The 13,189-nt window shown below is 48.7% G+C and overlaps 1 protein-coding gene across 1 annotated transcript; it reads right to left on the reverse strand.

Moving 5' to 3' along the window:
* Nucleotides 1-1,896: 1,896 nt before the first annotated feature.
* LOC8032574 (HMG box-containing protein 4) lies at nucleotides 1,897-13,182 on the reverse strand. The gene is made up of 7 exons (XM_002410322.5): nucleotides 12,101-13,182; nucleotides 10,778-10,983; nucleotides 8,818-9,192; nucleotides 7,876-7,960; nucleotides 7,181-7,245; nucleotides 3,454-3,789; nucleotides 1,897-2,963 (listed from the first exon to the last, which is right to left on the reverse strand). Exons 1-7 carry the CDS (start codon nucleotides 12,462-12,464, stop codon nucleotides 2,796-2,798), a joined length of 1,599 nt encoding a protein of 532 aa, XP_002410367.3. The 5' UTR covers nucleotides 12,465-13,182; the 3' UTR covers nucleotides 1,897-2,795.
* Nucleotides 13,183-13,189: the final 7 nt, after the last annotated feature.

Genomic DNA, 13,189 nt, shown 5'->3' on the forward strand with positions numbered 1-13,189 from the left:
CTGTCCCTACGTTTTCCTCATTTCCATTAGGGGTGATCCTCTTCGCCCTCCTTTTGCGCCATGCTCCCAACGCCGTTTTCGTGCGAGGCCTGCAAGGCGTGTGCCTATCCGTGCCGGGCCGTACTTGTTTGCTATTGCACAAGGCAAACTAGATTCTTTTTTTTTTGTTTAATGTGAAGACATTTTTTTGTTAACGTGAAGAAACTAGCATTTGTACAGATTTATTGGAGTTCTAAAGCACGGGAAGACTTATCGAAGGAAAAATGTAACAACGTGAGCAGAGTTGGAGTCGCTCCGGAGTGAAAACAAGCTTTCTCCGATTCCGCTGATTGCAGATGATTTTACAGAATCGCCAATTGCAGTCCCAAGTATTTTGCTACATCGAGATGCACTGCAAAAAATATATTGCGCTTGCCTGTTTTTTTGCAGCAAGTGGCGAGAGCAGGCACACAATAGAATGCACCTCTTCCTGTGTGTACAGTTTGTAGTGGACCGTAGGCAAGGACTGCGTTGCTAGCGGAAGCATGGATAGAGCACGCGCCTGCAATCCTTAGCGTATGCTCTACTTGAACATTCTATACTTTATCTCGGGAGTTTTGTGGCATAGGCACGGCGGGCACATGGCTTTTAGATTTGATTTCGTTTCTCGAATGCTCACGGGAAGAAAGCAAATGTGAAAGCCACGGTATCGTCGGTGCTTTTGCCTCTGCTGCACGCGACTCGTGAGATGGAGAGTATAGTATCTTGAATGAAGTGCATATGCAGACTCGGCAGGCAAATAAAAGACAGCACAACGCGTGCAAACCCAGGGCCGGCTTGCTAGAACAGCGTCTCGGCTGAGACTATGTGAAACAAAGCATTGCGAACGCTGCGGCTTGCGAGCGTCTTGAGACGCGATTTGAGTCTTGCTCAGCTCGTGCGCTGGCTTTGGCAGTGCTTTCTTTCACCCGGTCTCAGCTGAGACCGTTTCTAGCAAGCCTGCCCTGGACTTTTCGGTAATTTCTAGCATTACCAATCTTTTCACACAAAAATCAACAGCTTGGTTTACTTCATACACATTTGCTAAACATTGAATATACTACATGCAACTGTGCACATGTGCATGGAGGAATATGCGACGTCTGTTATTTACGCGCCTTGTGCATTTAACTACCCATCAAATACACTGATCTCCCTCGGAGTCAGTCAAAACTTTTCCAGCCGGTCCAGTGGAGCCATCGATTTTATCGCTGAAGACTATTTTCCCATCGGGACGGCAAAAAGCTTCTTCCCTTTTGTAACGCTGTTCGTACAATCCACAGTGCAATTCACTTATAACAGTAATGAAAAAGCCCGAAAATGCTGTCGTTATAACCGATTATCGTTGTATCTGGACTAGAAACTGATCGCTTCTAGTCTAAAAACTTTATAAACCGATTGTTTTGAGCGGTAAATTGTTATAAGTGGATTGCACTGTGTATGAAAGGGTGTAAGGTTAAACAAAGTATGGCATATATCATTTTATAATATTATATATGGTCCATCGGCAACGGGCCGATGGGCAGTATATTTTACTGGCACGGAGGCTGCAAAAGTCATAACCTTATACAACGAAGCCACCGCCATACCCCGCACAAAAATGGCGCCAGTTCAGAGCAGACGACAAAATCATGCGGGATCATCGGAAGGTAGCGGTCACGTGTCACGCCCAATCCAAATGAAGCGAGGGGAACATACATTTTTAGAACGAAAGGGCATGGGCAAGGAGGAATTTCTCTTCCCCATTTCATACAATGGTTTCCACTACCTTTTGGTATATAAGGACCTTACTCTCGTCGTAAGCAGTTACAAGAAGGCACAATGCTCCCTGTCACGCTTGAACTCCGATCTGTGAACCCAAGTGACGATGTAAAACGGTTGTTGTTTTTCTTGTTTATTTTCCTCAAACAAAGGATGTCATTCGGTTGCTTTATGTTATGAAAGATGTTGACAGATGAATGTTGGGATGAACGTTACATGGTAGAACCGATTCCTCTGAAAATTGCTTCTGGAGACTTGGACCAGGATTTATTTTTGTTAGCTTCATCAAGTGCCGTTGGAACTCTTATTACTTATTACAGGCAGGATCGCAGCCTACCTAAACTTGAACTCTAGAATCAATTCAACAATTCTAAAAAATCCATTGAGACAAACTGAATCTCTCTCTTGTGCATCAAATAAGAAAAGGTAAAAGCAAAAAATCGGCAGATCCTCCATGTCTAAAGTTTGCCATGAAAGAATGGTTGGATCTAACTGCATCACAGGCAGGATTGGAAGTGTAGTGCCTAATGAATAGCTATTATATTTCATTTCAAATTCAATACCCGATGATACTTTGCACGTCTGTCCTCTCACAGCTATGGTATGTACAGAACTCGCAACGAAAAAAAAGATATATTGCAGCGAACCAATTGGCATAACTCACTGTCACGATAAGCGAATCGGAGGCGCCAGAAACTGCAAGTCATTCAAGGCCAGCAGCAACGAAGCTGATAGGAAGCAAACTGCAATGCCCACACTTCTAGAATTAACATGACCAATAGAAAAACTGTGCAGGCCCCTCCTTCAGAACGTAACCGCCAATCAGAAATCACCCGTGTTTTGTTTTCCACTAGAATTTGATCGGCTAATAAAAAGAGTACGAGCGAGGAACCGGAATCCATCCAACCAATTAAAAGCAGCGAACAGAGCTGCACGATGCGGTGACAAAGGGACGTTTGGCCCAATCGGAAGCGGGACACAAAGGTGCGCGTACACGACGGCGGGCCGTCTGCCAATCAGAGGCCGGGCATGACGTAGGCGATGTTGTTGAGTATTTTGGTGAGGGTCTCCTTGGAACAGCCGTTCATCTCCTTGCCGAGCGAGGTGAGGCACAGCAGCGGACCCAGGGCGCACAGCGTCGAGTCCAGCAGCACGGAGAGGCTCCCCGAAACCGCGATCTGGCCCTGCAGGCAGGCGGACGACGACGTATGCTCGTCAACTAAGTCTGGCGTTATGCAAAGACAAGTTTGCCGCGGTCACCAACGGTATTTGGGCGGCACGGACGTTTGTCGGTTGTCCCGCCTCCTCCGCTAGCCTCCGCTTATAGCACGTTAATTTATTACAAACTCATTCCCTTTTGACGTGATGGTAGGAATGTCTCGGACTTCTTGTTTCTTCCCACAAACCGTTTGGACACCGGCGGTTGCATTCGAATGCTTAGTAAACACCACAGTGGCGGAGACGAAGCCAGCTGGTGTGGGTTAAATTCCCGTCGGGGTGCGTTGAGAATTTCTTTCCTTCTCCTCAATTTACCGCTCCCCTGTACAGACTATCTTCCGAAGGATGTGTTATGCGTTTCGTAATGGTTTCCGTGGCGCTTTGTCACACCTTCCTCGAGGGTCAGCCCTGAAACGTACTCTGCGTTAAAAAAAGAAAGAAGACGAGACTTCTCACCTCGTGTTCCGTCAAACGCTGACCGATCGTGCTGAGCGACTCGCCGAGAAGCTTGAGGTGGGCAGCCACGTCGACGGGCCCGATGCCCAGGGACTTGGGGCCGTCAGCCCCCGCCGCTGCAATGGCACGGGCGTCGTCGTGAGCCGCAGCTGCGGCCGCGCTCTTGGCCGCGGTTGTCGCGGCGCCCCCCACGCCTCTCCCGCCGTGGGAGGCAGCTGCCGGAGTCGACGACGCCCCGGTCGGCGCCCCGGCAGACGCGCTTGTCGTTCCAGGCCGTCCCGTGCTGATGAGCGTCGAGCCCTTGCTGGTGGGCACCTTGGCCTTGCGGCGCCAGGCCTGCGAGCAAGCGGATTCGGTTTGATCGCGTTCATGAATGCACCATACTTCGTTTAACCTTACGACCCGTTCGCACGCTTGCATTTGCTTAGGGCCGAGTCATTGCGATCTCTTACGACGAGAGGACGCTGGAGAGCCTAGATTGAGGAGAGGGTCCATCTCATATCATGGGGAGCTTTTGCAGTTTAATGGTGAACGCCTCCCGTGGAGTGTGGTCGCAAGGGCACGTGCGCCTCGTTTTCACGGTGCAAGGAGAAAAGCGGGCGGAAAGGTGGAGACGTTTGCCGACGGTCGACGCTTTTGGCAGCTTCTCGCAGCTCTTACTGCAAATGTGATTCGTAAACCACGCAATCCCCGATCAAGCAGCTGGAAACTAATGCAGGCTTTCTAAAGAGCATGCCAGCACAATCTATGAGGTGACCCTGGACTGCATTTTGCCAGATTTAAGGTTTTGCATTATTTTTGAAGATCAAATGTGAGTACTATCTATGAGAAGTCGTTGTTTACAACATAGTCAAAAACAGTTAAAAAAAGAAAAAGAAATTACATGGAAATAGCAAGTGCTGTTTCCATGTAATTGTACCCAACAGATGGCAACAGTGTGCTTTTGTCATAAGAGATTCTAAAAGGTTTTAAAGCACACGGTCGTAAGCAGTTGTTCGGGCGCAGCCAGCACTATGAGCCGATGGGGCCAATTAGACGGCGTCGGAAGCGCAATATCGCGGCGCTCATTGTGTTTTGTATGTGTTCTATCGTCGCCATAAACCAATCTTGTACAGGGAAGGCGCAGCGACTTGCGCTTTTAGACTCCACGTCCGTCGTGACGAGCGCCCGTGCCTTCAACTGTGTTGGAACGTACGATCGGATGAAGGATGGCTGCAGATGGGGGAGACAAACCGTGGAGAGACGGCTCTAAATGCAGTTGGAGTTGAAAGAGTGTACTTTGCGTCTTTGTGCAACACCTCCTGGATAACGAGGCCGTAGTGCTCAATTTTCTGCTTCGCCTACCGGTGAGTAGCGATTGGACAGATTGGACACAAGTGCTGCGTCAGCGTTCGGCCGGGACTTGCGTCGTCGCTGACGAGCGCTGTGGTGCAGCCCCTGTCGCACCACTTGTGTCTGTGACGTGACAACACGTTGCAGACACAAGTGCTGTGATGCAGCACATGTGTACACTGCAGCGCTTGTCACAGCACTTGTGTCTGCGTCGCAGCGCTTGTGTTTGCGACCTGACATGCTGACGAACCATGTGTGCCCAATCTGAGCCCTGTGCTGGCCTCCAGTAAGTGCTATAAAACAAAACCCAGCACTATCTCATTCCCCCATGTTCTGGCTTTGTAGCTAGACTCCAGAAAATGGCGAGTCTGGCCAGAACTCAAAGCCGAGACTGAATCGACTTTGTCAAAATTACAGCGGAAGCTCTCAAAAGGCACAGAGACCGATACATAGCAAAAGGCGCGGATGTGGCAAAGCAAAGATGAAGTATGACGGTGACACAGATGCAGGCATAAACCTGCACTGGTGCTGTGAAGGTACTGTGAAGGCATAGCAAAAATGGTTCACAAATAAAACACTGTTATGGCAGGAGGACTCTACTGAGTGCAACGAGTTCAGCCTGAAAAGGTGTACGATTGCAGGGTAGCCACAAATGTATAGAACAAAGTTGATAATTTTAAGGTATAGTAGTTGAAACTAGAGTTTTATATTTAACAATGTTCAAGGACACGGCAAACCGCTTTAAACTCGTTGTGCCATCCATAAGCATCTGCCTCATTTCTCATTTTTCAAATTAAATTTTCCTTTCATCCCTTAAAAGTAGGCATGGGTGCGAATAGAGGATTTTGGGTCCGAATCGAATTTGAAGCAAATTGTGATTTTGGTCGAATAATTTCGAATAGAATAGTTTGAATAGTACAAGCAAAAAATACCACAAGATATGCTTAAACTATAGTTTTATATTTGCCCTTATTTGGTATAGATATACTGTAATTGTTAATATCAAGTGTATCGAGTTCGGTAGCATGAAATGGTTGAAACGGTCGGAAGCTTGTGCCACCTGGCCGGAAATCCAAGCCAGAGTTAGTGGAACCCAATTATATCGACCTCGCAAAAAAACGTCTACCAGTTCGATATAGCGGGTAATTCGATATAGAACTTTTAATAAATCTGACTCTCAAAAATCCACTTTCTGCCGAAATACTACACAATGAAGTCGTCTTGCATCTTCTGCTGCGTTCTCTTCATTGCATCCGCGATAACGATATTTTTCTGCGCTATCTACGGACTCCAAAATGCCGAGTCCGCTGCCTTCTATATTCGCGCATTAGCACCGAACTATGCCAAGAGCACGGAGCACGTCCAATGGGAGCACCTTTGGAAGAAATAATATTCTCTTGCCGACAAAGCGGGGAAAGGGAGCACGGAGCACCCTCTCTCCACAAAAGATATATTTTCTTTTCTTCCGAGTGGTCGACGCGGCCGCCAGGAAAAAAAAAAAGCCAGCTTGCAGAGCAAAACGGCACTCTTGGCAGTTTGATATATCGGTAGCGACTGCTATTTTTGTTCGATGCAACCATAGATTTTGCTATATATTGTCACTGTAACATTACTGTGCACAAAAATTGTTCGATATAAGAAATAATTCGATGTAAACGGGTTCGGTATAGTCGGGTATGACTGTATTTAGAAAGGTCGAATAATTCTATATTTTCGAATAATTCGATACTGTCGAATACCTAAATTCGATTCGAAGCGAATGCCGAATAGAATGGAATTCGATTGGCTATTCATAATAACCGAATATTCGCCCATCCCTACTTAAAAGTATAGGGCCCCCCCCCCCCAAAAATTTGCAGGGTTTTTTGGCCACAAAAATAAACTCTGCACCGGTGAAAGCTCGTTCTCCATCCAAATGTAGCGATAGTGGTCCAAACTGGATGCCAAAGTTCCAGAACTAACCGTTATCAAAGCTAGAAGCGATTCCTTTAAATTTTCAAAGAAGAAAAAAGCGGCTGACGGAACTCTCAAATACACGGAGCTGAATGATGCCAGTCACCAAAAACAAGCAAAACTAGCCCGATTTTCCCATTAAAATTTTCAGATTTTGCTACCGCTACATTTTTATGGGAAAATGAGCATTCGGTGACGTGTAGTTTATTTTTGCGGGGAAAAGAGCCCTGTAAGCTTTCTTGGGGGGGATACCCTGTATACCTCCTGGACGTCGGCTAAAATCTAACCATACCCGGCGGTTTTGCCATCTTCTTTTTAGCAGGGTCTAATTTAGTAACCGTGACCCATGCCACCTGGGTTTTCTACCAAACTCTAATAACACCGCAAAAATTTCACCTTCACAGTGTGATACAAAAACAAGAAAAAAAAACTTGTGGCTCACAATTTTATCTTTGTCCGGAAGCATCTGCCAGGTCTCGCCCAGCTTCTTGCTGATCGTTGCAAAGTCTGCACAATAAAAGCAAAACAGGTATGTCCTAACAGAGCACAGGAAGCATCAGATGCATGGAGCTTCTTTGCTACAACAGCTGGCAGGCGCCAGAGTTACAAAATATACGACGGTTATAGGTGTTGCACATTCAGCCATATAGTTGCACGGGTCAAGAAGCAGAGAAGTCATTTTTTGTCCAGCCATTCGCTAAAACACCCTGGCAAAACACCCCTCTTCTTTGCCAGCAACACCCACCGACTCCCTGGTGCTACGCAACAAAACGTTGGCACCCACAAGCCACCGCCACACAAACAGACAACACGTGACTGCAGTCACGGTGACAGTAGGCAACGAGGGAATAGGGCGCCAACACTCGCGCGACCCTAGAGGGACCCTAGCGGGCATAGCTTCAACTTTAACTTTTGGCTACATGCACCCCAAGTGTTTGTCACGAGACAATCTTCAGGAGGACTATTGCAGTCTGTTGCAGGTTAACAAAAGCAGGATGACCTCTTCCCTCCAAGCCCTACACTCTTTCCAGCCCAGCAAAAGGAGAGGACATGTCAAGCAGAGCCCTTTCTTGCGCACCCGACGTCAAGCGCAGTGAAAGACGCAGTTCTACGTCAAAAAACGTAGCAAGCCCTCACCCATGCCCGGGTTGTCGGACACGATTCGGCGACGGTTCTCCTGGCACCAGAGCATGTAGGCAGTCATGGGCCTTGTCTTGGCCTTCTGGAAACGCCGAGACAATGCAACAGATGCTTAAGGCTGGTTCACACATTCGAGTGCAAGTGTCACCAAGTGCACTGCAACCGACTGCGATCACTTACGACACAGGGACTAAACAATTACCAATGTTGACTGAAGCAACACTTGTTTGCAAGATTTGTGGCGGGGCAGTTAGTACTGCCGATCGCAAGGGCATCAATGCCAACTGCAGCTGCAAGTTTGTGTAAGTTTGGGGCACGTATTTATCCGAATATTTATTTTTGTATTGAAGTTTGAAGAACAGGAACATGGTCAATTTAAATTTGGAATTTCGAAGGATCTGGATAACAAAAGTAAACTCCGATAAACCCTGAATTTCTGGCAAAAAGTGAACTGACAAATGCCCTCTAAATATCATAAAAAGTAAATTCCGAAAACACGAAACCCTACCTATTAGCGACCACCTCTCACAGGTAGCGAGACAGCCTCGCAAATTATACTGCAAAAAGCATTCGGTCTATTTACACGTAGGGTGATGCCACCCCCTGTAGTACCCGATGTCGACAGCACACGCTCACGAGGAAAGTACAAAGAAACCAACGAAAACAAAATGTCGGCATAGCAAAGTCTGCGCCACAAACGCATGCAGAGACACGCTCTTTCACGTGCCTCTCACCAAAAGAGAAAAACAAACGTGTGGAACAACATGGCCAGATGTCACCACCCTAAGCAAAGCGCACATGAAGGCACCCTAGTTACACGAAAATCAAACAGAAATGTGCAAGTTGGCCTTTAGACAATTCAGCCTCACGACATGAGCATGCTGAAGTACCTCCACAATGGCCATTAAAACTAAATCTGTACGCATAAAACAGTCCTACCTCCTTTGGAGGTGGCTTGGGCTTGGGTGGAGCCTTGGGAGCTGGCGTTTTCTTGGCCGCCTTTTTCGGGACGGGTTCCTCGTACTCGGGGTCGTCGTTGGTGCTCATCTTCTTGGCCCTCTGCGCCGGTGACAGCTTCGGTGCTCTCGGTGCCGCCGGCGCTTTGCTCCTCGCGGGCGCCGCACCGTGGCCGCCGTGACCTCCGTGGCCACCGCCCCTTTTCGGGGGTGGCGGCGGCGGCCGGCGTTCCTCCTCCGCAATCACCAGGTGAGAATCGCGAGTGTCGTCGTCGTCGTCATCGTCATCATCGTCGTCGTCGTCGCTCTCCTCGACGTCGATCATGTCGCTGCTGGGATCAAGGTGATGCAGTCCCCGCTGTTTGAAGAAACGGTTGGGAACGAGCGGTTAGTAAAACTGTGCAACCAATGGACACGCTACACTGTACTGTGTACTAATCACTCACGAGATAAAATCTGCAGTTAACGCACACACCACACCAAGCACCAACACACTGCTTACAAACGAGTCCATGACTGCCCACACTGGGTGCAGGTACCGCGCGCACAGAACCAGATCTGGGAGGAGTGAGACGTCCACGCACACGCAGTGCCAACAGCGGCGCCACTACAGTGTGGGAACGCACCACCGACCGGTGTGTTTACGGCGGGTGTAGCAGACACCCGTTATACTGCAAGTCGCTCCTCGGCTCAACAGTCCACGGAAACTTCGGGAGCCGCAAGTTCGGACGTTGTGACGACGGCGACGCACCCATTTCTTCGTGCCTTTTTTGCCTGGAACTTTTACAGCCGACCGCCGGGGTTGCGACGTCCGACGGCGCGACGCTCTGGCTTTTGCAACGTCGTCTGTTGTCACTTCAGGACAGCCTTCAGTGCCTCGGCGGGCTCGGACACTAAACACACTAGTCCAAGATGTCAGAGAGTGGAGTTGGTGCGCAATCACTGACGGAACGAGAACGGCGGCGCGTGCCTTTTGGACATCCGACTTCCGGCACGGGCTCATCGCCTTCCACCGTGCTTTGGTCGCGCGTGCACATGCCAGGCTCGCGAGTCGCTGAAGCGTCGTCGAAGAGGGGAAGCTCACATGAGGGGCGAGACAATTGAAAGACCCCTGCCACTCTCGTCCCATCGGTGACGACGAGCGCTAAAGTGACGCCGAGGCAATTATTAAAGTTCAATGTTGCAGCTGTGGCACTTTGTGTCACTGCAACTTGGCAAAGAGTGAACACTACAGCCCTCTCTAGCCAATTGGAGTGACAAAATAAAGAGAGTGACGACTTTCTGCAGTGGCGGTAGACTCCGACACTCCATTATTATGTGTCTCGCTTCGATTGGCTTGCTCGGGCCGTGGTTGTCATCGTCTGCCGAGTTACGGTGAAACGGTACGTAGAGGTGTCGGCATCCAAAGTTAGGCTACCACGAGCTTGTACGTCTATTCGCTCGGCAGCTCCCACTCATGTGTTGGCAATCCAAAGCCTAGGTCGCCGATCGAAGCTTCTCGTTTGTTAGGGACGTATTTTACCGAATGTATTACTGCAAGATGGTTATGCCCACCGGAAACCAGGAGATGCACCAAGTTTCCTACGCTTCGTATGCTCTAGCTTATCGGCACAGGTGTTAACACCTACTCTGAGGCAGTTATTACTCTATTCCAGGGGCAAATTTAAAACGGAGGGGGAGGGGGGGGGGGGGGGGGGGACTGTTCCCCTGGTCCCCCCACCCTTAAATCAATGTTTTTTTGTTTTTTTTTCTTTTTAAGAATTGGTTAACAAACTTGATCTCGGTAAAGTTTCGGCTGCAACGTCATATCTACGCAGACTCCCCCACCCCCAAAGCCCCGCCAGCCGAGTGCCTACCACCCACCCCAGCCTATGTTCTTCTACGTTCCTGGATTAAAGTCGGAAAGACCATTCGCTCTGGCTCGACTTGTTGGCCGGACAAACCTGTCGAGCATGCTGGCTAGCCGCCTCGAAGTCCATAGCCGAAGCCGGTGGGGCTTTGGCCTGTGGTATCATCTGGAAGGCAGGTTTCTTCGCCTTCTGCTGAAGCTGCAAGTGCTGCATCGGGCGTCCGTACTCCATTGAGTCGTCTGAGTCCGAGTCGTCTTCCGAGCTCGACTCGCTAGACTCTGACGACGAGCTGGACGAATCTGCACAGACGAAAATTTGACAATTGGCTTGGCTATAGACCGCAGCCCTCGAGTTGACAGCTTCTGTCACTTCGTCACTCACCCGAACGGCAACCACCCAGTACCGCATCATTCAATAAACGTTTAACCACCACCGCCCTGCGCTCAGCTCGCATTGTTACTATCCTGCAAAAACAAGGCTAGCCAGGCAGTTAGAAGTTATGACAGAAAAAACTTTGCAATAATGACAAGCTCATGACATTGAAATTAACTACTCTAGTTGGCTAAAAGAAGAGTAAGTAAGTAGGCAAGAAGGTGATTTTTGGAAGTAACTAAAACCTCCAAAGGCACGGTTTAGGGACGGCATTTGTGCAAGTCCTTGTTATGTTTAGTTTGTTGCTTCCTTCGTGCAAGGTTTGTTATGCTTGCTAGTTAGTTTCCTTAAAACGGAGCAATTCGTGCAAGGTTTGTTATGCTTGCTAGTTAGTTTCCTTAAAACGGAGCAATCTACGACCGTCTAATGTGAATTACAAGCCAGCGTGACCCATCAACCCTTCTCAGCAATTGTGACAAACAGTCAGAACTCGTCAGCTAACCAAAGACCACCACATGTTAGCGGCATCACGGTCAAGGCACAACAGTAGCATTAGTGTGGTAATTAATTTAGGATTAAGTGTTTTGATAATTAGTTAGTCCAGACTATTTTATGACGCTACAGTTGACATTCATTGCCTATTATTAAAAGCAGGGAAGGTTCGGGGGGCTCAGTGTAGAGCAACTTTTGTAGACTGACCGTTGTCTGCTTGTAATCTAGCTTGACTATTAGAGATGGACACGTCACGTCGGTCGCTATATTGGGTGAACAAACACGTTTTAAAGGGACAACACAATTATTTAGGCATTCAACCATGATTGATTGCCGTGAGGGCGAGCGATCATACCTCGAAGTGTCAAAATACTGCTGCATGAACTCGTGGGAGTGATTGACGACGCTAGTTCAGGAGCAGACATACGGTCGGTCAGCTGAAACCCAACCTTGTTGCAGCCCAGGCCAATCCCAAAACGAAAGTGACGGGAACCCAGAGGATGCGAAAAACGGGAGTCATTCCGACATTCGGAACGTCCGTCGCCCACTCACCGTCGACGACAGCAGACGACGGGTACATGGGCTGGTGCTGCGGCACTTGCACCGTCTTGGGCGCAGCGGGAACGTTGAGATACCCGGATTCCTGGATGTTCTGCAGGTTCTTGAGGTGAATCATGTCGTCCATGACGCGCCTCTTGACGGGGCTGATCGCGGGCACTTTGGTAGCTTTGGGGATCTTCAACGGAGCCACTTTCTTTTCCGGCGTCTCAAACTCGGGCATTTCGTCTGATCTCGGCCTCTTCTTGCCCTTGGCTGGCGCATCGTTCAAGTCGAACGCATCCCAATCTTCCATTTCCATCAACTTGGCCGACTTCTTGCGTACACGACCCGATCTCGATATGCCACCGCTGGCCATGTTGCTTTGTCTCTGTGAGTTGTCTCGATGATATGACGAGCTCGCTTGTTAACGAGCTAGCAAGCTTCTCCTGGCTTTCGACGGCGTCGCACTCCGCAAGCAATTTGGACAAGTTCACGGAAATTGAGCCTCGTGCGAAAACAGGCGCCCGTGTGGGTTGCACGAGGCGAATCAGACTACATTCGGACGTCTTTTCGGGACCGACTTGAAGCGTCAGAGGGGCTCAGATGGTGCCCAAGAGCTCCCATACGCGTACGGAAGCAATTTCACCTTTCATATCGCGATCAGATGTACCGCCAAGATGACGCCATCGGCTCCGCTCGATCAATGCGACCACAGGAAGCTAAAAAGGCGAGGCCTGCTTGCGGACGACTATCTGTGGAGCCGAATATCAACGATAACAAGGCGAAGATTGTTCGTAAAAGACTGCTAAAAAAATGTTTTTTCCCGACGATTTTCCGATCAAAACACAACCGACACAGACACAGTCGTGCACTCAGCGCACTTCATCAGCGGTCATGTCGATAGCTTCGTATATTGAAGTTGTCAATATTGCTTCAAATGCAACGTTATTTAAGCATAAATAATTTTATAAAAAATATGTTAATTTTATTTAACAACATGAATAATACATGTGTGTTATAGCGCGTACGTAACGTATACGCAACTGATACAGGCTTTCCTCCGCCGCTCTGCTTTCGTGTTTTATCTTTTTGGACCTTACA

This window comes from Ixodes scapularis, unplaced genomic scaffold, assembly GCF_016920785.2.
Source record: "Ixodes scapularis isolate PalLabHiFi unplaced genomic scaffold, ASM1692078v2 PGA_scaffold12__126_contigs__length_90152505, whole genome shotgun sequence".
Lineage (NCBI taxonomy): Eukaryota > Metazoa > Arthropoda > Arachnida > Ixodida > Ixodidae > Ixodes > Ixodes scapularis.